Source organism: Aythya ferina, assembly GCF_964211825.1.
Source record: "Aythya ferina genome assembly, chromosome: 5".
Classification (NCBI taxonomy): Eukaryota; Metazoa; Chordata; class Aves; order Anseriformes; family Anatidae; genus Aythya; species Aythya ferina.
The window spans coordinates 4,174,336-4,198,301 of NC_140301.1; the positions used below are offsets into that span (position 1 = coordinate 4,174,336).

The 23,966-nt window shown below is 37.0% G+C and overlaps 1 protein-coding gene across 8 annotated transcripts in view; it reads left to right on the forward strand.

The window, feature by feature from the left end:
* INSC (INSC spindle orientation adaptor protein) overlaps positions 1-23,966 on the forward strand; it is a 139,741-nt gene that overhangs the window by 33,909 nt on the left and 81,866 nt on the right. For 5 of the 8 annotated variants that reach the window (XM_084521884.1, XM_084521882.1, XM_084521886.1 and 2 more), the window contains exon 2: positions 8,084-8,174. The exons of 1 other annotated variant lie outside the window; for it this stretch is intronic. In XM_084521884.1, the coding sequence (XP_084378010.1) occupies positions 8,122-8,174 (53 nt within the window). In that variant the 5' untranslated portion in view covers positions 8,084-8,121. Of the gene's footprint in view, positions 1-500; positions 597-8,083; positions 8,175-22,907; positions 23,051-23,966 lie in introns of those variants that run through there. 2 more of the 8 variants (XM_084521883.1, XM_084521885.1) reach the window with 2 other exon arrangements.

Genomic DNA, 23,966 nt, shown 5'->3' on the forward strand with positions numbered 1-23,966 from the left:
TTAAAATGTCAGATTTTTTTTTTTGTTCTTTGGAGGAATATCAATATAAGAAAAGATGGCTTTCAGGCTGCCTATCTGACTAGCTGAAATGGATGTTAAGTAAGAAGAAATCCTTTCATTACAGAAAATGGATTGTGTACAGAGATGTGCAAAGATATTGTCCTTCCTTGTAGTGAGTAACTTGCATAGGTCCTTATTCTTTTCCCTTTAATGAAGCTGTTCAATACAAGGTTATCATCTTCTCTAGGTGCTAACTTAGAGCATTGGACTGGGTGAAACTTGGTTTCAGTTTGTACTTGTCTCATGTTTAACTTTGGCTAAGTCACTTAACTTTGGATATGTCATTTAATTTGTTTCTCTATTTTCTGCCTGGAAGTGGAGATGGCTTTCTTTTTGTCCCTTTTTATTTTAAGTATCTTTTTTTTTTTAATTATTTTTTATTATTTTTTTTAATTATTATTATTTTTTTTTTTTTTATTTGTGTGTGTGTGTGTTTGTAGGGGAAATAGCGACCTGTAGCTGTAACTTTTCTGTATGTAGGAGCCCATGTTGAAGAAGTTAAACAGTAAAGCTGCTGTGCTCTGCAGGCATTTCTTGTGAGTAGCATAGTCCTTACAATTTTAAAGCAACTTGACAGGCATAAGGAGGGAGGGGTGAATAAATGCCTCTAACGACTTCCTTGCTTTTGAAGATCTATTGAAAAATCATGGAGATGAACAAAGCAATCCCCCATGATGCTTTTTAGAAGTTAGTGCTTGTGCAGCTCACATCTCTTCTTGGACATGGCAGCGTTACAAACTTGCCTTGGCCTGAGTCTTAGTTCTCTGCTCCCCTTGCCTTCAGCTGTTCTACAAAATGATGCCTGTCCAGATGCTTGCCACTTGCTCAGCATGGTCTTTAAGTACAGACCCCCCATTTTGGGATCTGTTTTGGGATTTGTTGCACTGGTGACATACTGTTCTCCTTTAGCTGTTGGCCTGGCTGTAATTAAAAAATAAAATTAAAAAATAAAATTAAAAATTTGGGGTTGGTGGGGAAGAGAAGAAGCTTTTAAGAGTAAGGTGCAAAAATTGTCCTTTCTATTTTAATTTGTGCCCTACACAATGGCTACTTGAAGTAACAGCACTTATATTTCTGACCTCTCCATGAGGAGACTAGGGAGGAGACAAGGTCCCACTTCCCATGGAGGAGAGCAGATGAAATATTTTAGACCCTTATGCTGTAAGGTGTTTGCACATGTCTATTGCCAAGGGTGTCAGACCAAAACAGGGGAATTTAACTTGAATTTATCACCAACTGGCACAAACATCTGACCTCTAACACAGGTGTTGAGGAATCATAGAATGGCGTGGGCTGGAAGAGACCTTAAAGATGATCTAACTCCAGACCCCCTGCCATAGGCAGGGATGCCATCCACTAGGTCAGGTTGGCCAAGGCCCCATCCAGACTGGCCTCAAACACCTCCAGGATGGGACACCCTGCCTTGGCTGCCCTTATTTTCATCATGAGGTGGGTGTTCAAGGAGGAAGAGGCAGTGCTGGCACCCATTTCCTCACAGTCCCCCATCAGGGTGGCTGCAGGCCCCTCTGCACCTCACCCCAAGGCTGCTGTCCTGGTGGCTGGGGCTGGTTTTGGTGGGCTCAGGCGTTGCCTCAGGATCGGCTGGAACCGCTTCAGAGCAGGGGGCAACGCCTGGGGCTCTGGCGGCAGCACAGAAGCTCTTGGCACGTACCTGTGAGGTACTAAACTTACAGCTGGTGTTTCCCTGCTAATGTCTATTTTTTTTTTTTTTTTTGGGGGGGGTGAGGAGGGGGGATGTGAATAGAAAAGGGAAAAATAAAGGGTTCTTCTCTGTTCCAATGGCAGCTGGACAACTCGTCAAAGAAAGCCCTCACACCTCGCAGGAGCCGTTGGTGTGGGTGCCATGGCTGAGGGCAATCCACAGCGAAGAGAGGCGGTCAACAAACCATGTGGTTAAAACCAGTCTCTACCCGTTTATTTCAGAAGAACCTTCAAAACCAAGAGGCCGTTGTCAGGAACAGGGATGTCTTTATTGTGAGGAGTTGAATTAAGGATTGTGTGATGTTAGACTAGTTGTTTTTTTTCCTTGACGAAGGCAGGATGGGGAACTTGTTTTGCTTTCTGTCAGCAAACAAGGGAACTGTAAATGCAGAGGAGTTGTACCTCTCAGCATTTTGTGGTAGCAGGCTGCATTAATACTGCTCTGAGAACCAATAAACATTTTTATATGGTGATTATTCTGCATCACATAAAAGATAAAATATAGCTTCAAATTTGCCAGCTATTATTCAGTTCCTGAACCTCAAAAGCAAATTCTTTTTGAGCCAACTGCCTCTAAAATGCTAATTGCTAGGAATGTGACCACTAATCAGTTTGCTTCCATAATACTGCTATCCATTTAAATTGGTGTGCCCCTTCCAGAAAGGGAGACTTTAAAGACTTTCACTGATAAGGTTGAAGAAAAAGAAAAGAAAAAAAAATTAAAAAAGCCATCTAAGTGATTAGTCCAGTGTCTTTTTGCCCAATATATATATATTATATATGTTTTTGTTTTTTTTTTTTGGGGGGGGGAGGGTGGGAGTGGAATCTAGAATCAGCTATAGCTTTCTCTATCTCCTTCTTTTAAGTATTTTATAATGCAGTTAATCCATGGTGATGTAAACTCTGTCTTTCTAGAGATTTTATATCTAAATGGGAAAACTAATGAAAGATGCATTGTAAGAAAAATCATGCCTTTGCGTAAGGACTGACTAGAGTGCTTCAGATCTCCTATTTCTGATCTCTGTAGTTATATGTATACTTTGTCATGGAGAAAGCTGGATTACCTGGGCAACGCGAGTCTCTGCTTCCCCTCCCAGTGCAATCAGCTCTTCTGGCTGTATTGCAAATATCCTTGTCAGTGATTTTTTGAATTTCCATATCATTTCACTTGCTAAAATACAGAAGTGGAATGAACAAGCCCACATTCCTTGCTTAGAAAACAGATTTTTGCCTTGTGGTGATCACAGAAGAAGAAATTAGATGTGCAAGAACATTTTGAAGGCTCTAAAACCCAAAGGTGAATGAAGAAATCAAACTCTGTGTGAAGATGAATGAGACCCAGTCTTAGGAGACTAGCTTGAGATATATTTCCTTTCCCATTGGCAGTTGGCCATGTTATACTTCTCACGCTAAGTTAAGATCTCCAAGTAATGTTTCCTATCTGTAATTTTCAGGATGCTCTTCTTGAACAGAGGTAGATTTTTATCTACCTCTCTTTGTTTTTCTTGTTCTGAATTTCTAGCTGTGTACTGTAAGGCTAAGATGAGGAAAAATCCAAAGCAGAAAAGAAGCTGCACAGACTTCAGTTTGAATTAATATCCACATATATATACATAATGAGTGTTGTCAAAGAGAAACACAGAACTGTTTAAAATGAAATCCTGTCTCTTCTGAAAATAGAGAGGAAAAGAAGGGAAGAAATATGCATTAAAAATAAAACCCTTTGTGAGTGAAAATGGATTTGTGCTTCAGTTTATACTTGAAGTATAAAGCATGGGCTACTCAGCAGTGCTTCCTGTTTGATTATCAGTTCTATAAGAGCTGCTATCACAAATGAGTGCTGCAGGTAGTGCCTGTTCCCTCCCCCCCCCCCCCACACACACACTTCTAGCTTGAATTTTGCATTCCAGGAGTATGGTACATATATCTGTGTATATGGTCCCACGCTAATACAACCCGTTTTAATGCATCGTTTGAAGGACTCTTCATTACTTCTTGCTTTTGGTTTTATGGCTTCTTGGATTTGTGACACCTAGCTTAATACTCAGTTGACTTTTACTATTGCAATTAATTCAGGCCTGTATAAATCTGTTATAATCCAAAATAACCATAGGATCCTGAGTCCTCAAATGGTTAGTACAAATAACTTCAGATGGACCAGACATGTTGCTGAAGGACATAGTGTATGTGTTTACTTTCTGACCTCTCACATAAATGCTGTCAGAATTTTGCTCTTAATTTGATTTGTGGCATTCCATTAACAGTTACTCTATCTACCAGAAGAATAATAACTAATGATTCCCAGACTCCCAGCATTGTAAAATGAGGACAGGCACTGTTTGGCAGAACAGATATTGTACTTTACTATGAACAGGAACTGTTAATATTAATCAAAGGATATCTAGTCTAAAATGACTGAAGCTAATGACTTTTTGTTCTCAGGCTAACCATGCTACTTACAGGTAACATGCTCTTCTGATTCTGATTACTAATAATCACATGCTAGATATGTGATTTTCTGTCTTTCAGAAAGAAAAATGATGCTCTTGATTGACCTTATTTTCATGTATTCTTAGCGCTGAAATTATAATGTTAGGGGTTAGAAATAGGATGGAAAAGTTCATGGATTTGCCTTTTGATTTAAGCCTTTACAAGGCTGGACATGCAAGCAGTGAATGTGTTCAAAATGCGAATTTAATTGTGTGACTTTCAGGGCTTAATTATTCAGGGTGTCACTTTGTGATGGAGAACTTCCTTAAGACCATCAGTAATAGGAGTAAATGAGTCACACTTATTTCACCTTGAATACGTGATGTTACTGTGATGGTTTTGGACAGTGATATGTTTAACAGAAATACAGACTGCTAAAATTCTCCTAATTTTTAGCTTGATAAACATGCTGTTGTGTTGAATGATGGAGAAATAACTTAAACTGGAAGGTTTAACAAGATGCAATATCATTTTCTAGCAGAAATAACATCTTTCTTAGGATGCTAAGTGTCGTGTTGTGCTTCAGAAGATTCTCTCTAATGCTACAACAGACTTGAGCAAGAAGAGGCTCCCAGCAGGGAGCTCTTTTAATGCAGGAGGAATCTGCTCTTCTGGAACCAGCAACTTGACAGCTCCCAGCTGCACTGTGCTGATGAGGCCTGGTGTAAGTTAGGATGAGACTCTTTCTTTAACTTACAGGTGGGCTAGTTTGTGAGCTCTCAAAGCTGTTTTTCATGTTCTGTATCAGTTTCTAGCACCAGTACATGGTATTTGTGTATGAGCAAGTTACTTCTTACAGGTATTTTTTTGGCCCTTTAGGTCATTACCTCCACTGTCACTGCTTTTTCTGTGAGCAGTGCTTATACGCTGTTACACATGTGATGTTTTGTTTTCTTATTGTGAAGTAATACTCTGAAAGAAGATTTGGCTGTTTTTGGTGGGAATAAAATGTGATTTATGGTGTGCTTATCTTACATGTATATAACTAAACATGAGGAAATAACATCTTAAAATCTAGTTCAGTATTGACAGGACAAAGAGAAAGATGAAGAACACAAAGAGAGACTGCTGCCTTGAATACATGTAATTCCACGTATGCTATCTACCAGAAGAATTAAATATGATCATAAGTTACTCAAAGTGATGATGCAAGTGTGTATGCAAACACTTACGTAAAATAGTATATAATTTATTAAAAAATGGATTTATAGAAGTCCAAGAATAAAGCTTGTATTATTTCAGTACAAATGTTTTACTCAGGCCTGTACAAAAATAACCAGAATTAGAGTTTACAAGGAGTGTTAATTTTTTGGTATATTTGCCTAGGCAGCATCTCTGGCCAGATCTGGGCCTGATCCAGTGTATACTGAGAGCTGGTGGGGAAAAAAACATTAGCTACTTCTGTTGTCTAGTAGTATCTATAAAGTTGATACATTTGTGTTTTGTGTATGTGTATAATGTATGCACATATACATTTTCTTAACATGCATTTGCGTATGCTCACATCAACTTGGGCTTAAAGAAACATTCTGTTTGGTGAAAATATTGGTAACATATTTTGTTGTTGTTCCTGGAAGATAAGTGACCTCTAAGTAGGAGTTGATCATGTTTTTAAAGGCTCTCAACCATAATGTAAATGTGTGTTTTATGGGAAGACAGCCTTTAAAAAAAAGCTGCATTTTTGTCATGTTTCTAATTTATAGAGCACAATGAGATGCAGCAACCTAATTTATGTCTGTGTACATTATGTCACTGATCACAAGTAATGGAATACATCAAATGCTCTGATTTGTATGTATAGAAATTCTGTTAGTGGGCTGAACTAATGGTGAAGCAGCTTTAGCTTGCCAAAGGGAAGCTGTTTGTTTTTGCATTGGTAGCATAGAAGATGAAACCTGTGCCTTATGCTGCACAGGAGGAAATAGACAGGGTCTGCAGAGTCTGGACTACTGTATGCTGAGAGAAAGTTTGCCTTTCACATGACAGGAAACCTCATGCTGGGGATGAAGATTTTATGCAGACATGTTCATCTTTTGATTAAAGGTTGTTCCCCAAATGAAGATAGTCAAGATCAGCTAATTACAGTAAATTGGATTCTGTGATTATTTATATTTGGTAATCTCAAATGTATTTTGAAAAGGCAGAAAATAAACAACCTGCTATTAGAAGAAAAAAAAAAAAAGATTATTTCTTCCAGTTAGTGCTGTCTATACAGCATATACTATATGATTTAAAAAAACAAACAAACAAAAAAAAAACAACCAAAAACAAAGCAAAAAAACAATAAACAAACAAGCAAGCCTGTTGCTCAAATCAGAGTATCATGGGAGCAGAAGGATGCATGCTAATATTTTTTTTTACTTGGACAAGTGAGAATTCAGTTAGAGTCTATCAAGTATTGGATGCTGGTGATCTTCTAAAACCAAGGTTTAGCGATATTTAAATTGCCCCCCAAAAAGCAAATCAGATTCTTCTCACATGCATGTAATGAAGTATATTTCAATATTCATTAAAATTAACTTTGTTACTTCCAGGAAAACTTGAGGGGGTAGGATGGGTATAACATTGCCCAAGTTACGTGGTGCAGCAATGGGCAGAGCATGTTGAGTGTGTTACTCTGTAATATTTTTGTGTTTAGGACAAAGTTTGTGGGACTTGGGGGGCAAAAAAAAAAAAAAAAAAAAAAGGCAAGGACATGCATTAGCAACAAGATTGGTTTGCTATGAAAGATGCTGACGACTACTCTGTGTCAATTAAGAGCAATTTGGAGTGGCAAATTTCTTAAATGCTGGCTGACTCAGCTTGAAGAAAGTAGCCAGTAACAAAATGGCAGTTTCACAAGTGGTTGCATCAAAAGTCTTTTCCCACTGTTGGTGACAGAAACAGCATTAATTTCCTGTGTATGTTCTCTGAGTAAGATTCATTGATTTTTTTATTTTTATTTTTTTTTCCACATCCAGGAAAGCATCATTGCCCCACTGTTCTTTGCCTCCTCCAGATTTGTTCATCTCCTTGTCATTCTTGAGTCATGGCTTAAACTTCTCCTTCAAACATTTTGTATTAGTTCTTCCTGTAGCCATGTGGATGAGTGGGGATTGCTTCACCATTTCTGTAGACTAACTCAGCTCTGGTTTCTGCTCAGAATATGCATTGATCTATAGTGGGTAATGCCCTAATGGAAGATGGGGCTAACTAAATGAAGAGGGCACCCTCTTACTTCTTTCTAGTACAGGGGTTTTGGATGCTTATCCTGGCCATGGTATAAGGGGGAAACATGGAGGAAAATGTATAAAGTGTTTTGAACTAATAAAAAATGAAATTGTGTATCATGGAGGAATCTAATATTTCGATAACTTAGACTTCAAGGGTCTTTCTGTAGATGTAGTGTTATATGATCCTGAAATCATACAACCATGCACTTGCTTTCTGATGTAATCTTTTATTTACATGATAACCTGAACAATTAGTTTTACTAAACCAATTTTTCTCTGTAGTGCTAGTTAATGCAACATGACTTAGAAACGATACTAAATAATAACTGTTTACCCAATAATGCGTTCAACCCAGATGGCTCTGACCTGTGCAGTAATCCAGGAAGTTCACGAATATGCAAAACCCTATGTTTCTTATACCATGAAATGTACTTATTGGCCTTGGTTATCTGATGGAGTTGTGTAATAACCTAAGGTAAAGAAGCTTTTTGAATTGTTTCTGATGAGAACTCCACAAATCAGCAGGAGAATGCCATGCTACCCTGGACTGAAGAGGCTTGAATTTCCCTGGGTTTACTAAATGACTGTTTTCTTTCTAGATTCCAGCCTATGGAAAAGCATAGATAAGAGGATAAATATGGCTTTTAAGGGTGAAGACCACTTAGATTCCCTTCCGTTACCTGTTCAGCGGTAAGTGGTATACTCTTTCATGCTGACTTGAATGATAAAATGCCTCCAGGGCTGCATCTGCACTTTTTTTTTTTTTTTTTTTTTTGAGGATCCAAAACAGATTAAAAAGTCATCTTAAACTCTGTTTTAAATAATGTCCATACAAAATCTTGAGAATGAATGTGAAGTCCAGGCTGCGTTTATCAAGGGATTTTCAAATTTGTATACCTGCAGTGTGGTAAGTCATGACAGTGAATATGCGGTCAGCAGTTTAAATGGATGAGCACGTTTATGGTAGAGATACGACTGTAGGTACTGGGTTGGCTCTTTGTAATGATGGAACTCACTGGCACCCACTATACTCTGCAGGCTGCTGAAAACTGGAAATACCTGTATATATTTCTTGAATGTGGCTTGCTTTCTCTATTTGTAACTGTGATAATGATATTGAAGTTATAGTATAATCTCTTCAGACCCTGAGGGTGACTGGAAACACTGGTGACTCTACTGTAATAAATTGTTTTTTACAATCTGACTGCTGGCTAAGAGCTAGTATCTGTAGTATAGTTTCATGTTTTACTTAATGGAGGCTGCGTGAGAAGGGAAACATGGATGAGTATAGTAAATTTGTGTTCTCTTTGAACTACAGTCTTGACAGGTGGCACAACTGATTTTTGTGGCTGCTGAACACAAGGATAAAATCAGAAACAAGAAAGACTGATTTTCCTTTTTCCTTTTTTTTTTTTTTTTTTTTGTTGGCTTTCTTCAGGCCAGGTTGTAAGTCTTTCCTGTAGTCCACTGGCTGCTGCTACGTGCTCTCAGAAGGCAGTGCTTTTCTTCATGAGGAATTTGTTATTCCTCTATTTTTCCCAATCTGAATCTTCCAGTAGATATTTTCATAATGCCATCAAGTTTATAGTCACTGAAAGACTACTTCTGTATGCTGTCTTCTGGAAGACATTTTATGTGCAGGAATGTAGTTTGGGGACCCCATATACCAAGGAAATCAGTATTGGATTCTAGCCAAAAATTGCTTTAGAAATCAGTGAGTCCTAGGAGTCCTGGGTAGCCAGGTGTGGCATGGACTGATATAAACAGCAATGAGGTGTCCTGTCATTCATTAGTTTAATTTTTTCCATCGGATGTAAATGTGGAGTATTGTTTCAGAGGCACACAGCAGAGGAATCAGATTAATGACTTTCACTTGGAAGAGCACAGGCTAACCTAATGATCAGATAAGGTACCAGATAATCTGGAGTAATTTCTTAGTGGTAACTACTGGTTTCTATAATCTGAATAGGAGATTAATAGCAGACCAATTGCTATGCAAGAACTCCTGTTGCAAACTGAGCTGGTGAAGTCTCATTGGAGTGGAAAACTAGCTGCAAACAGGACCAGTAGTAGGTCCTGTGGGTGGCTGGTCCAGCTTGATGCTGGGAAGTTTTTGCTTGCATGTTCCTAACTTGAGGGTATTAGCTGCAGACTGCCTATGCTAGCAACTGGAAATGTGGAGTGGGAACAATATACATGGTGCTCAGATATAGCATCATTGCAGAACTGGAAAAATGAATCTGTAGTTTAGAATCCTCTGGAAAGGTAACCTGCCTGCAGGTCAGTTCCCCTGTGTGCAGGGAAGCAGCAGGACGCCACAGTGCTACACGAACAAAAATGTGCTGCTTTACATTGACTCTTCACTAAGATGTGTCTTATCACAAGAAGTTATCTGAAGAAGTCCTGTGTAGCAAGCACTATGTTCTGACAAACTGCTTAGTTCAGCAGGGCAATTTTACATAGACACATTATAAAATAAGTAAATACTCTTTTGCCCCGGGTGAATAAAAACCTATTCTTTTCCATGTTTATTCTGAAAGATAATATATTTTCTACTTGAGCAATGTATCAGAGAAAGTCCATGTAACAAGAATGATGGGTAGAGGGAAATTGTCTGGTCAACAAACGAAGATGTAGGGAAGGCTAGAATTGAAAATGAGAAAATGGATATTTACTGTAAGATTTTTGCGGAAAGAACACAGACTGGAACAATAAAGTCCAGGAACTGTACAAAATGTTTTTCATTTTGAAAACCCTTAACATAATAGCTCTTCTGAAGAAATTGACTTTGTGTGATTAAGTTATTTATCTGGGTTAGACAAAGGAGTGGGCAGATCCTATAGGAATTTTTAAAGGATTCAATCAAGTTTCAAAATGACTAGTGAGATTCAAGGATCTGCTGTTGTTCCTGTAACCATGCCTAGGATGTATGCCTGCCTCGGCATTCCGGTTCATGGTCCTGCTTTTTGTGAGAGGGGCTTGAATTAATTTATAAGAAATGTGCTGCTGTGTCCTCTCAAAGGAGAGGAAACTCAAATTCAACTAAGGTTAGTTAGTGCTGTGTAGCACCACGGTTGTTCCTGGCTTCGTGTTTAGCTTGGAATCTTTGGAGAAGTAAAACCAAACACATCCTCAGGCAGCAGTATCTGTTTTCATAGGAAAAATGTACCATATACGTACAAGCAAATTCCCTGTGTTTCCACAGCAGCAATTAAAGTCAACAATTATCTTGGCTGTATAAGGAGCTTAGAACTGGGACCTGAGCTGATGTGCTTCATGAATTGTTGTTTACATTCCTCTCTTCTGGACTTCGTGGGAAATCACTGCTTGTATTGGAAAATCTCTAAAGTACTGACTCACTATTCTAGTAGCTTTCTAAAGTACTGTCAGACCCACCTGTAATTGACATCTAGACTGTTAAAGATGCAATATTTAAAGATATATCCTGAAGAAAAACAAAATTACTGGTACAAAAACTTTGTTTCACTGAGTCAGGAAATCACAACTTGTGATGATTTTTTTCTTAGAAAACAATTGAAGATAGTTCTATTAATAAAAACAACAACAAAAAACACCTAGTTAGTCTCTAAAAGCTGTCATTAGTCCTACATGAAGCATGACCAACAAGAATAATCTGTTGCCATTAGTAATGTCCAGCTTACTATAGCATGTGAATAGTGTATATTCATTAGAGATGTATATAGCAACATTCTGTAGTGTTTTAGTATAGCTTTTGGAAAATATTCCTATTTACTTGCATCTATTGAAATTGATTTCCCACATTTCTAGTGATTTTTTCCAGATAGGAAAGCCAATGTTAAATAAATCAATTTTTCTTTTCTGTCCCTCTCCTCCCCTCCTTTGTAATGAAAGTTCATCAGCCTTTTCGTTTGCTTAAAATTAAAACTTAATGTACCATTTTTTCATGGTAATCATAGTTTCTTGTACTTTCCATGTTGCATAGTAAACCAAAATTAACCTTTGTAGTACTGAATATAAAGTAATTGAGCTTAACAAAGTACTAATAATGAAAAACAAAATAGGACACTGTTTTCCTGGGTTATGTTTGGTTAGCTATTGCAACTGAGACAAATTCAGTATGATCGGACATATTTGAAAATAATGCTTTTTAAATATAGGAGGATTGTTCATAAAAAATAGGTATTTAAAAACAAAACCAAAAAGAATTTATCTTGCTGAAAAAACTTTAAATTTGTTCTATATGACCATCAGTCACTCTTGAAAATGAAGTGTGGGTGGATTCTTCCTTAGGGTCCAAAATGCTGCTGTACTGCTTAATACATTGTCTAAACACTTCTACTGTTTAAAAATGGAAGATGATACTTTCAACTTGCATAAGAGCAAAGGCAGTGTTGAATATTTAAAGGTTTATTTTTTGTTAAAAGTGAATACTTTGAGGACCAGAAAGATGAGCCTATTATGTATTTATATCTAGGATTTTTAAAATTGTTTTAATACTATTATTGTTTTCTTGAGGAAGTTTACATCATTATTGGTATATATGATTTTTTTTTTTTTTTTTTTTTTTTTTTTTTTTATCACTGTGCTTCAGATGAAGGAGGTGAAGCAGAGAATCTAGACAAGTCTTTCAACTCTGGGTACTTACAACTCTAGGTACTTACAGTTAAGACCTCTGAAAATCACTTCCTTTATTTGATCCCCTGAAGTTGGAAAAGTTTGCCAGAAGGGACTTCTGTGGCAGAGCCAAAAATGGAATCCAGGTTTCCTGTCTCCCAGTTCTTAACCAAAAGGCAGTCTTTCCTGCTTTTGTTACTTTTTTTTTTTTTTTTTTTTTTTTGTTGAACTAAAGATCTGAGTCCTATGAAAGAACAATATGAATGAGGTCACTCCATGTGTATTTATAGCTTCACTCTGCTCTTTAAATTGTGCCATGTATCTGCAGGTGTTCTGATAACTTTCCTAAAGGATCTGCTTAGATGTCCTGTTATATAAATTAAGATTTACATGCCTTCTGCCATTAAGAATCTATTAAAGTGACAATCATCTGTTAAGAAACCTGGATTTATTACAGTAGGACTTTTGGCTTTTTTACCATATATATATACATTTTTACCATATATATATATATACGTGTGTATATATATATGTAATTTTTTTCCTTTTAACATTTCAAGGAATTAAAAAATTATTTTTTGTTTCTGCATGGCAGGTAGTGCTGGCTGGAGATCTGCTCACTGTGCATGCATGTTCACTCCTCTCGTGAAAGGAACTGTACAAGCTGTAGTAACTGTATCTAGTCTGTACACTGTATCAGATGTGATGGAAATTACTGAAAGAGGGTAGGTTCATAAAAGGATTTAAGAAAAATTCCTTTATAGGGATAACTTTACAGTGGAAGCAAGAACGTAGTCAATGTAACACAAATATGGCCACAGAACCCAAACCTTTTTCTCAGCAGTAGATATGAACCAGATTACCTTCTCATTACAAACTGCAGGGAATTCTCATCGGATTGTTCACATTAAATTGTGGGTTTTCATTACACAAATAGAAAACAAATGCATCTGAGCTCTAGGACCAATACATTCTACCCATGAATTGATGGGAATGATTTTGTCTTTTGCACCTCTAACTACTTTGCTGATAGCCCAATAGGGAAAGAGCTATTTATTGAATTGATGCTAGGAAAAAAAAAAAAAAAATATCACAAAACTAGAATAAAAATAGCATTTATTTGGGCTGAATTGTTATTTTGATGGAGTGTTTGCCAAAAGTTGAAAACTGAGACTTAAAGCAAGTGAAGTCCAGAATTATGCTGTAGAAACTGCAGTGATTTGACTTGTTTTCCTCCCAGATCAAGATGAGAAACATGCAGACATTTATGGAACATATAGACATATAAAATGAAACTAATAGAAGTTTCTAATGGAGTTTCTTAAAGGAAGCTACATTCTCAACCAAAACAAACAAACAAACATAAAACAACACCAACTTGTAAAAATACTCCTAATAAGAAAGATAATGTAAGGATTTTTGGAAAGCAAGATGCATTTTTCCTGCTTATAAGCTGAATTATTTCAAGGACTACACCTTGGATTTTACTTCTAGAATGTCACACAGCCTCTGTACAGCTGAGAAGAGGTTTTAAGAACACTGAACTTGAGGTACAAGACACAGTCTTTCAATGTCTAATGTTGCATTTACATGTTCTTTATTAACAAATGCAACACCACATAGGGCTTCGAGGCAAAGAATTTATCATCCTGTTGGTCTTCCTTCAATAGTGTTTCTTTTTATACAGCTAGCCAATGACCACTTGCCACTTGTATTCTGCAAGTGGTGGGGATCTGTAGGTCTTGATGCCATATGATCATGAGGCCTTAAACTGAAGTTCTGGTTTGTAGTGAGTTTGGGGCAGCAACTAAATTTGATTGCATGTTAGTTCATTGAAATACTGTCTGTTTCACGTGCCTACTTTCTTAAACATGTAACCCTCAAGTGAGTGATTCTTAGGGATGTGACTTCTGTGAATTAGTCTGAATAGAAGCTATTCACTTTTATCTCAGTCTGGTCTATTTTTTAACAGTATAAATCCCTGTTAGCTGCTACAAAACACCTTTCTACTTGCTGCAAATCTGCATGGTTTCTTCACTTTATTATCATTTCTGTCAGCCCTCACAAGACTCACCTCACTTTTTCATCTTTTAATAACACCTTGACTCCTCAAGAACCAGCAATCTGTTTATAAGAATGCACAACTTTAAGACTGCTCAAGTTCATAATTATAAAATATTGTTTAAATTGAGATAATCTAAATGTTTTGTCTAATTAGTGTTTGTATATGTCCTTACACTGCTTAAGCATCTTCAGTAAGTTCTGAAATCTTTTTTTTTTCATGGCTTTCTGTAGTGCCTGCTGCTAATAATAAAGGACTTGTTCTGTATTTCTGGCTTTTCCCACCCACGTCTGCAAACTGAACTTCCTGTCAGATAAGCACTTCTTGTGAAGTGGAAAACAACATCTGTATTTCCTATTTGCATTTTTTAGGCTACTTACTGTTCATAGATCTTGTCCTACTAATTTGAACCCTACATTCCCTATAATTGTTTTTATTTGGATGATGTCATGAACTCATGTCATGGCTCTTTAAAGCATTTAGACAAACATGGTAAGAAACTCTAGAGAACAAGTACATATTTTTTTGTGATACAAGAGCTGAGAGTTGAAGGTTTTCAAAGTTCATTGTGCTTACGTAGCTCTATGAATTGCTACTCCATAAATTAAACAAAAACAAAAAAACAAACAACAGACCAAGAATGTAATGCTTGCTATGGAACAGGAAAATGTTTAAAAAGCTTTTTTCTTAGCAAGCTGTAGGAATAGAATACTACGGAAGAGAGGATGGTGCTCTGCCAGTAATGCTATCAAGTTACCTACCGGTGACAAGGAATAAATTCAGTTAGAACATAGATCAAGGTACTGATGGTACCTCATTTAATAAACCTGTGTTCTTTTCGTTTTACTTGGTCACCCTAGAACAATTCAGTGAAGAATTGTATAGATTCAGAAAGAGAGCTTGCCTCACTATGAAGTAAGTATTTTTGTTGTTAGTGTCTTATTCTACCTATAACAAAACTGAAAGCCAGGTTGTTCGCAAGGGCTTTGATGGCAGTAGCTAAAACAGGTATGTGTATCCGTATGCTGCTTCTGGGAAGGATTTTCAGGTGTTGGTAGTTGACTGGATTCAAGGGATGGTGTTAGTAAAGTAGTGACTATTGATTTACCATCATTTTGTGGCCCTCAGGAAAAATATGAACTCAACTGTTTTTTTCTTTGAATACATGGGTAAAATATCTCTGTTCCTATATTCAGGATGTTAAAGTGTAGGTCAGCAGTTTAGCTCACAGGCAATAAAAATAATTGGACTTCACTTGTACTTTATGCATTTTTGGGGTGTGCAAGTTTGCCAGAATGCGAGATTTTTTCCTAACCTTTTCATTCTGATGGTTTTATCACTACAGCTTTGTATTAATTGTGTATTATGCTGCAGAAACATATTATATTACTTCCCAGAGCTATGCCGTATAATATTTTATGTTGAACTGTATTAGTCACAAAAGAATTTTGGCTTTTAACCTGAAGGGAATTTGAGTTTGTCCATTATAATAATTGTGAAGTTGGGGTGACTTTAAAATGTGAACAAATTGATGAATTTTAACCATCTATTCAATTTGCCTCACTAGACCTTTTTTCATTAATGTTGGTATTTCGTATTTGTGGCTTGATGTTACTTGGGAGCATTTTTTATTTTAATTGATCAAGCATCATCTTTCATCCTTAATGATAGCTAAGAATTCAGCCTGGATCCCTCTTGTCAGGGTCAAGAGCATGTTTCATAGTATGTGATGCATACTGTGTAGATATCAAACTAGTACTGCTATAGCCTTTATCATAAGTTTGATTATTTTCAGAATGCGTATTTTGAAATGTGGAAATCTGTAGAAGAGACTGTCTGTTTGTATATTAGAGGAGATAACAGACCCCATCTGCCTGGTGAATATCTTGTGTGTGGGAATTGATATCTTTTTCAGAGAGGACTTCATATTAATGTCTTTAAAATAATGGAAAAAGAACTTGCCTGAATGTTAGGTTATCTGCCAGTCACAGGTGGTACTTTCTAACTGTATTTTACTATATTTCATGAATTTTATTGTGACATCGGATTAGTAATCCTGTCAACTATGGACCCTAAAACTAGTTATTCTAGTCATTGTTTTATGGCTTGGACTCCGCAGTTTGTGCTTTTCAGCACTCTAAATTTTTCCTGGTCCTAACAAGGCCTTCTCAAAGTATTTGTATGTTTTTTACTTGTGTTCTAATCTTCGTTATTCTTGCTTTTCTGTAGCATATTTCAGAAAAGCTACTTATCAGGTTTACCTATATACTACCACTATGTTGGATGCCTGTGCTGTTTTCACAAGACGGTCTTGCTAGTTTCTTTTATTCCTTTTTTTTTAGTTTCATTTTGCATGTAGGATTTTCTTTCTTGTTCACAAATCTGACATTGTGAATGATACATTAGTTGATTCAAAATCTTTTGATTTCTTTTACTCTATGAAATGTTTCTACATCATTTTGAGAGTTAAGGTCTTGACAGCTGTCTGCTTTGTGAAGTCTTCCAGTAATGTAGATGGATACTGGAAAGTTTGTAGTACATTACCGGTATGGTGAGAAGCTTGTGATTTTCTTTTTTTCTTTTTTTTTTTTTTTTTCCTTAATCATCAAATATTTTTATTTCTATTGCCATCTTTGTTCTTTAATTCAAAATTGGATTTCAGCATTTCTTGCCTATTATAATGTTGTTTTACATTTATACCACTGTAGCGTTAACATTCTGCTCATTAGTTCACAGGAAGTGTCCCTTGCACACCCCACATTCTTACCCACCCTCAACCCTCCCCCTCATCTCTGTTCCCCCACAAAAAAAGACAAGGTAAAAATAGACTGGAAAATGTTTGGTTTTGGTACCATCTTAAGGAATACAGGCATCTTACTCATATGTCATGTCTTGCCTAATTGCCACAAAGACTTTAAAAAACAACAACTAACCCTTTCCCACTAAATACCGTAATAGTTAAATAGCTCCTTTGAGATGCTGTTGACAGTAATGTTGCGTTACGTTAGAATGCTACTGCCACAGGAAGCTGGTAAGAGCCCCATTCTTGACTTCCTATATTGTTTGTGTCAGCTTTCTGGCAGTAAAGAATACTAAGCCTTGATTGCAAGCATACTCCCTCTGAACCCAGTGCATTAGCTGTGGAGAAGGAACTGCTCCTAGCAATTGTGTGGCTAAGGAGGAGAAAGGGATGCAGAGTAACGGACACTAGAGCACTGAAGGATCCAGACCATCATGATAACTTGGTATCTTTTGACATGCAAGACAAGGAAGAGTTGGAGGAAGCAAGAGAGAGCTGCATCCCACAGCATGCAAGCCTGATGCTTGCATTTGGCCTCATGCAGTCACTGAGCAATGCTGCTGCCTGCCTGGAAGTGATGCTGTGCTTAAGGACTGAGGCTGATCTCCTGCACTGTCTCCAGGGTATAGGAAGGAAGGAGCCAGAAGTGGTAATGCTGGCATTGGCAGGTCATACTAAAACTAACTGGATGATTGCCCCACAGCTCCACCAGAGCACAGCATGCCTCACACCCTGTGAACTGCACCAAGAGATTTTCCGCTACACTGACTGCAGTTCTTGGTGTGAATCTTGGAAAGCTTTATTTTTTGTTTGTTAGTATGTTTTATCACATATGGAAGAGTTTGCCATTAATACAAGTCTTCAGGGAGGCAAAATTAAGTAACATTAAACTTAACCCAGCTTACAGGGAAAACAGTGCAGTGTCTACTCTCTGATTTGATTACTCTCCATGTCTTTGTAAACTTTGACAAATCACAGTGAAGACTCTTTTTTCCAATTTACATTATGAGGTTGGAAGTCATCTATTTTGCAAAACTGTTTTGAGACTGACCTTCTATGCAATTTTATGCGTATCATGCATTCTGATGTTACTATTCTGCTGGCAAGAATAAAGATCCATACTATGCCTGTCATTTAAGCAGCTAGGCCATATTGTTGTCATGTATATAATGTATATACATCATAATGTTGCTGGAATTATTCTTGTTAGCTCTGGAAGGTCATTAAGGGTGAAGTCCTGGCTGTTGACTTCATTATATCCAAGACATCTTTCCTTGTAAAATACAAACTTAGGAGGATACCAAGGACATTCACCTTACTTAGCTAACCAAAAAGAGCTCAAAAAGGGTGAAGTAGTCCTCTCTTAAGGGAATTAAGGGGGGAAAGGGAATAGTCCTCCTTTTCATGCAACTCTGAAAGAGAGATGAAACTAATGAAGGGATTCTAAGGCTTGAGAAATTCACTGAATTTGCTATTGTTTTATTGTGAGAAAAGGCAGTGTTACTATCTGTCTCCAAAAGGACAGTAAGGTTTGTTGAAGCTTTATTTTTGAGCATTGTATGTCATTCTTCCTGATTCTACCCTGGTTGTACTGCTGATTAATTTCTCGACTTTAGGCTGAGCATTTTGCCCTCCTGTATCTTCCTCTACTTCAGGTGGTGAAATGCAAAGGAAGCCTTTGTTAACAAATTTCCACAAGTTCACAAGTTGCTATTCTAACGATAATTCCGAAGCAATTGATATGTTATGACCTCATATGCCTTGTTATTATGCATGCATCATCCTATTGCACTGTTGTCGGTCACTAATGTTGAATGCTATATAGCTGCTGCTTTCCGTGAATGTGCAGAATGTGCTAGTTCACAAAGACTGACTTGTTCCTTCTGTGTGCAATGTTTTGCCTTCATTTTTATAGGGTTGTTGCCTGGCACATAAGTTCACTAAACCCTTTTCAACAGTGGCTATAACAGAGGATGATGATTAATCATGTATACCTCCTTACTTCTAAGGTGTTTTCTTCCAAACTGATTTTAAAAAAAAATAGCTCTTTTAAGGATATTTTTAAGATTTTACTATTTTACTTATTAGATTTTACTTGTCTTCTCAGCTATTCAAAATACTAGTACCAGATTGTGTTGAATACGATGTATTTGTCACTTCAGTTCACATTTCCTGGGAATTTCTTCCTTAATTAATTGCCTGGTCTGTTTCAGTCTGGTTCACTGCTGCCTAGGGATGGTGATCTTGTAATCAGTTGTTCAGTAACTTGTAATGAGCAAATTTAAGAAAGCCAGCAGAGCAATGCTACAACTTTGTAAATGGTTTCTTGCCTTTTTTCCCTTTTTGACAAATAGTAGAGCGATCTTAAGAAATATGCTAGTCTGACCCCATTTCTACTCTCATTAAATTTGCTGGTGTCTGTTAGTGGCTGGTTTTCTGAGTTCACATTAACCCTGAGGGACTTGGAGTGATGGAGTAAAATGCATACAAGAGTTTAATATTAAGCTGAAATGTTAGCAGTGCCAGTTGATTCTTTTTGCTCCTTACAGCATTTTGGATGTGATGAAGTATATATATGTTATTTTAAGGCAATAATCCTAAAGGACTATAGATGTGCTTTTCTTTACTTTCTTAGAGGAAAATCCTTTTATGTTGCATGTATAGACTATGCACTATGCTTCAGGTATGAGATTTCTATAGCTTCCCTTTTGTGGATACTTTATTGTTGAAGTCATTCTGCAGTGCAATGGAAATAGAAAGCATTCACATCAAGAGTGTAATATTCTGCCCAATTAAAGCTGATGGAAATGTTTTTCCACTGTCTTAAATGGGAGTAGGATTCTACTCAGAATAAAGAGTAGATAGGGGTAAAACAAGGGGAAGATGAGGAAAAAAAATACTGTAAGAGAAAGAGGTGGACCAGGAAATGGTATCAAGACAGATTGAGGTTATTCAATGGATAGCAAGATGGTTGAAGGCACCATTTTAGGAAGTGCTGCAGGGCAAAACTCTTATTCAGTGATAGCTGTGCATACACAAGTGTTCCATTTTGGAATTTAACTTAGCATTTTGAAACTAAGTTTGTAGATGAAATTTAAAATGCATCATGCAGAAGTTACTTCATTGCTACAGCAATGAAAAAATAATTTTTATATTCCATATTCAAGTAGGATAAGTTCACCTGGCATACCTGTAGTTTATAAATAAGCAAGCTTAAAGGTAGAGGACATTACATGACTATGAATCCATAGTTTCTAACTAGTCAGGAAGCAAATGTTCACAGTGGAATATTACATCAAATTTTTCGCTTTTAAAATAAATAGTCTTCTGACTTCAGAGCGCAAAGCTAATCTGGAGAGCTAAATGCTAACTTGACGTGCCTCATGTCTCCTAATGGCCAGCCCTGCCAGTAGAGTCAGTACACTGCTGAGGAACAGGGTGGCTGCTGGTCGCTCGTGGTAGTGTACTGCCTGTCTGAGGCAGGAGAGCCTCAGATGTGCTCAACAGACTTCGACCTACTTGCTTATGGTGGCATAGCTGAGAAGCATTGAAAAAGCAGCCGAGATGCTGCACTTTCCAGTGTAACTTTGTGACTATCCTTGGAATTAGATTCGTAGATTGGACTCTATTGTATCATCTGCATTGAGGGGAGAAGTTTATATGTAAATAAGGTCTTTATTCAGTGGGTGAAATCACTGTTTGAATGACTGTTGACTAATCTGTTTTTGATTTTGGATTTGAATAAACCATAGAAGTGAGGAATAATTTAGTTTGGAAGGAATCTCTTGAAATATAGTTCCATCTCCTGCTTGCAGCAGACTTTCTACTTTTTTTTTTTTTTTTTTTTTTTTTTTATGCTGATACTTCTCATGTATTTGTAGACTGTTTTTCAAACTTTGATCAATCCTGATTTTGTTGTAGTACGTGTTAGTCAATTCATTTATCGGATAAATATGGAAAGAAAACACAAGTGACAGAAAAATACTGGAATGGGGAAGCAGTAATTTCAATTAATGATTATCTATTCAGATTGTTTTTCCAGTTTTTCAGGACCTGAAGTATGGCAGTGGTAGTTCTCTGCAGGTTTATGCACCAGGCTTGGATTCTGGGCCAGTGGTTTCAGTGAGAGTTGCAAAGATTAGAGATTTTTTTTTTTTTTTGTGCCATTGATGAAAAATGAAACTTCCACCTTTATTTTTGAGCTTATTTAAAAACAAACAAACAAAAAAAACACTTTCAAAATTAATTCACCTAGATCCAATTAGTAAGGCTAAATTTTTCAGTCAAGTGTAATGGCCTGTCTTCAGGGCATAAAGGATGACATCGTGGCAGTGAGTTAGTGAATATTACAAATATCCAGCCTGCGGAAGTCAAGAGCTGCCCATTCACAAGTGTGTAAATTGAGTGCCCAATCTTAAGAATAACCTTGAAGTAGTCAGGCTTCCAGATTTCAAATGTCAGTATTTATATGGCACTATTTTTTACCACTTTATTATAATCCAGTGCACCTACCGGAGTGGAGAAATATGATAGAGCAGTATCTCTTCATAAACATTTTTAACATTCTTTTCGTAGAAACTTCCCACATTAGGAGTTGATAAGTACAGCTAATTTCTCCTATTATCTTTGTGAACATTTGGCTCACTACTTTTTAATTTAATGCAACGTATGGATATGCATTATATTCCTTTGGTATGCACACTTCATTTATAGTGCTATAGCACAGAAAACTTGATTTCGGCATATTCTTCTACCAAATACTTGCAGGATCTTGTTCTAGAAAGCTTCTTAAACCTGCATGTGGAAGAAATAAAATGGCTCCATATGTTCCGACAACTTATTGCAACTCTGTTTATCCTCTGTGCTTTTATCTTTTGTGAGCATTTGAGTGATTAATTGTTTGAGGGTTATCATTTCTTTTCACATTTTCCTATCTCTTCTGGTGTCTCAGGGAAAGGTTTTACCTCACTACTGTTCTCATTTTGCACCTGATGCTTTTGCTGCTGACACTTTAGCTGATAATTTTCTCAAAATTGCTTACAAAGGTTATACAGCCAAACCCAAACTATAAGGGGAGGTTGCCTGTCCATTTCTGTTAGCTTTGTATATACTTGGTGTCATGAGAACTCTTTTATTCAGTGTCTCAGCCAGACCCCTCTCAATGTATGTTTGTAGATGGATGCTTGTCTGTGTTATTACAAAAACATTTTTACATCTAGGCATATATGAAGAGCACGTGAAGTCATCCTTAACATTTTTCATATACTTTGTGACTGATTACCTGTTTCATACTCCAAAGGAATGCCTTTGGCAAAAATAAATAAATATAAAATAACAAAATCACCTAGACATTAGATAAATCAGGAAAGGTTGAAGTGATAAGCTGGAACATGCATAATATTTCATAAATAAATACAGGAATTGTACATACTTTCTACATGTATTAACTAGCTTGGCTTTATTTGAATCTATATATAGTCCCCAATCATTCTTATGTACTGCTTTGAGAAGCAGCACTGTTTCTCAAATTAGGTCCTTAAGTCATTTATAACCAGAAGTGAGTTTAGTTATGTTTTATATCTCTAAGGGCCTTAACAGTGAAAACAGCCCATTATCATCAGAGGCCTGTGTACATCCCTGCAGCTCGTTAGGAAAAGCTTTCCTGCTTCAAGCAGATAAATGTAGTACAGATTAGCTAATTTACTGGGGTTATATAAGAGGAGACACGTTAGGACTTCAAGCATTCTTTTATGTCAGAAATAGTTTAACTTTTTGCTAATAGGCAGAAGTGTCCTGCTGATCTTTGCCATCGTGCTGTTCTTTTTTTCTGGGTGCCTGTGAAGCTGAGGTACCCAGAATGCTGCCACTCAGGCACCTGTGTGAGGAGTAGGCAGGCGGTTTGCTGACCTCAGGCAGGTGGTTGAAGAGTATCCTAGCTAATAACAGTGTGATCCAGGGGTTATTTAGCATGGCCTAGAGAACTCCTTCATGAACTTTCTGCAGTGTTTTCAAGAAATGAGAAGGTAGAAAATTGAATTAAATACGTACACAGGAGTAAGATATCCTGCAACGGCAGGACAAGAGACTTGTACAAACATTTATCCTCAGGTATGTGAATAAAGTAAAATGAAATGAGAAGGTGCTATAAGACCATTTAACAAAGCTAGATTTGTTTTTCTCAAAGCTGAAGGTGCGCACCAAATTAACAGGACTTCTGAGTGCTGGTTGCATGAGAAAAATGCCTTCTATTGCATCTATTGTGTGAGGTTAATTTTAGAATAGTGAAAAGCTAAAGGATGGAATATGCAGTTAAAATATGTTAAAGATTCACTTTGTGATATGATATGGGAGATATTTGGCATATTATTAATGCACAGGTGGTATTCTAACTGATAGGTTTTTCACTGGCATGGGCTGCATGTATGTATACTCAGTCACTGTGAGTGGAAGTTGAGCTTGGTACCTGAAAACTGATCTGACCAAAACCAAAAACCAGCAATGAAGAAAAACCCACACACAACCAAACCACCAAACCACATAAAGACAAAACAAAAACCTGGCAAACAACAAATAAGACCATCAGAAAATGACCAGCAGGTGCTAGGTCTAATACTTCACTTAACATGAAGTATTACAATATCTGCCTTAAACTATGCTTCTGCAAGTGAACATACAATCTGGAAAAAAGTACACAAGTAAGAAGTTAATTTCATTGGCGTATGTTCTGTCATAGTTTAACTCATTTTATAACCAGCCATCTTTCCAGGCAGCTGCAAAGAATAGGAAAGACTAGTTGCAGCAAGGTTATACTTGATGGAAAACCCAACCACACTTAACAGGTCAGGAGTGCAGTAAGACCAAGGTGATATTCCCTGAATATAGGAAAAAGACTTTGTCCCATCCCTCCTCAGTCTCAGGAGAATCACTGACAAGTGTATCAGTGTTGCTCTTCTATCCCCATTCTACCACAGTTTCAATAGTGCAGCCTGGAGTATTTCACATTTTCAAAACTTCTGAGTTCAGG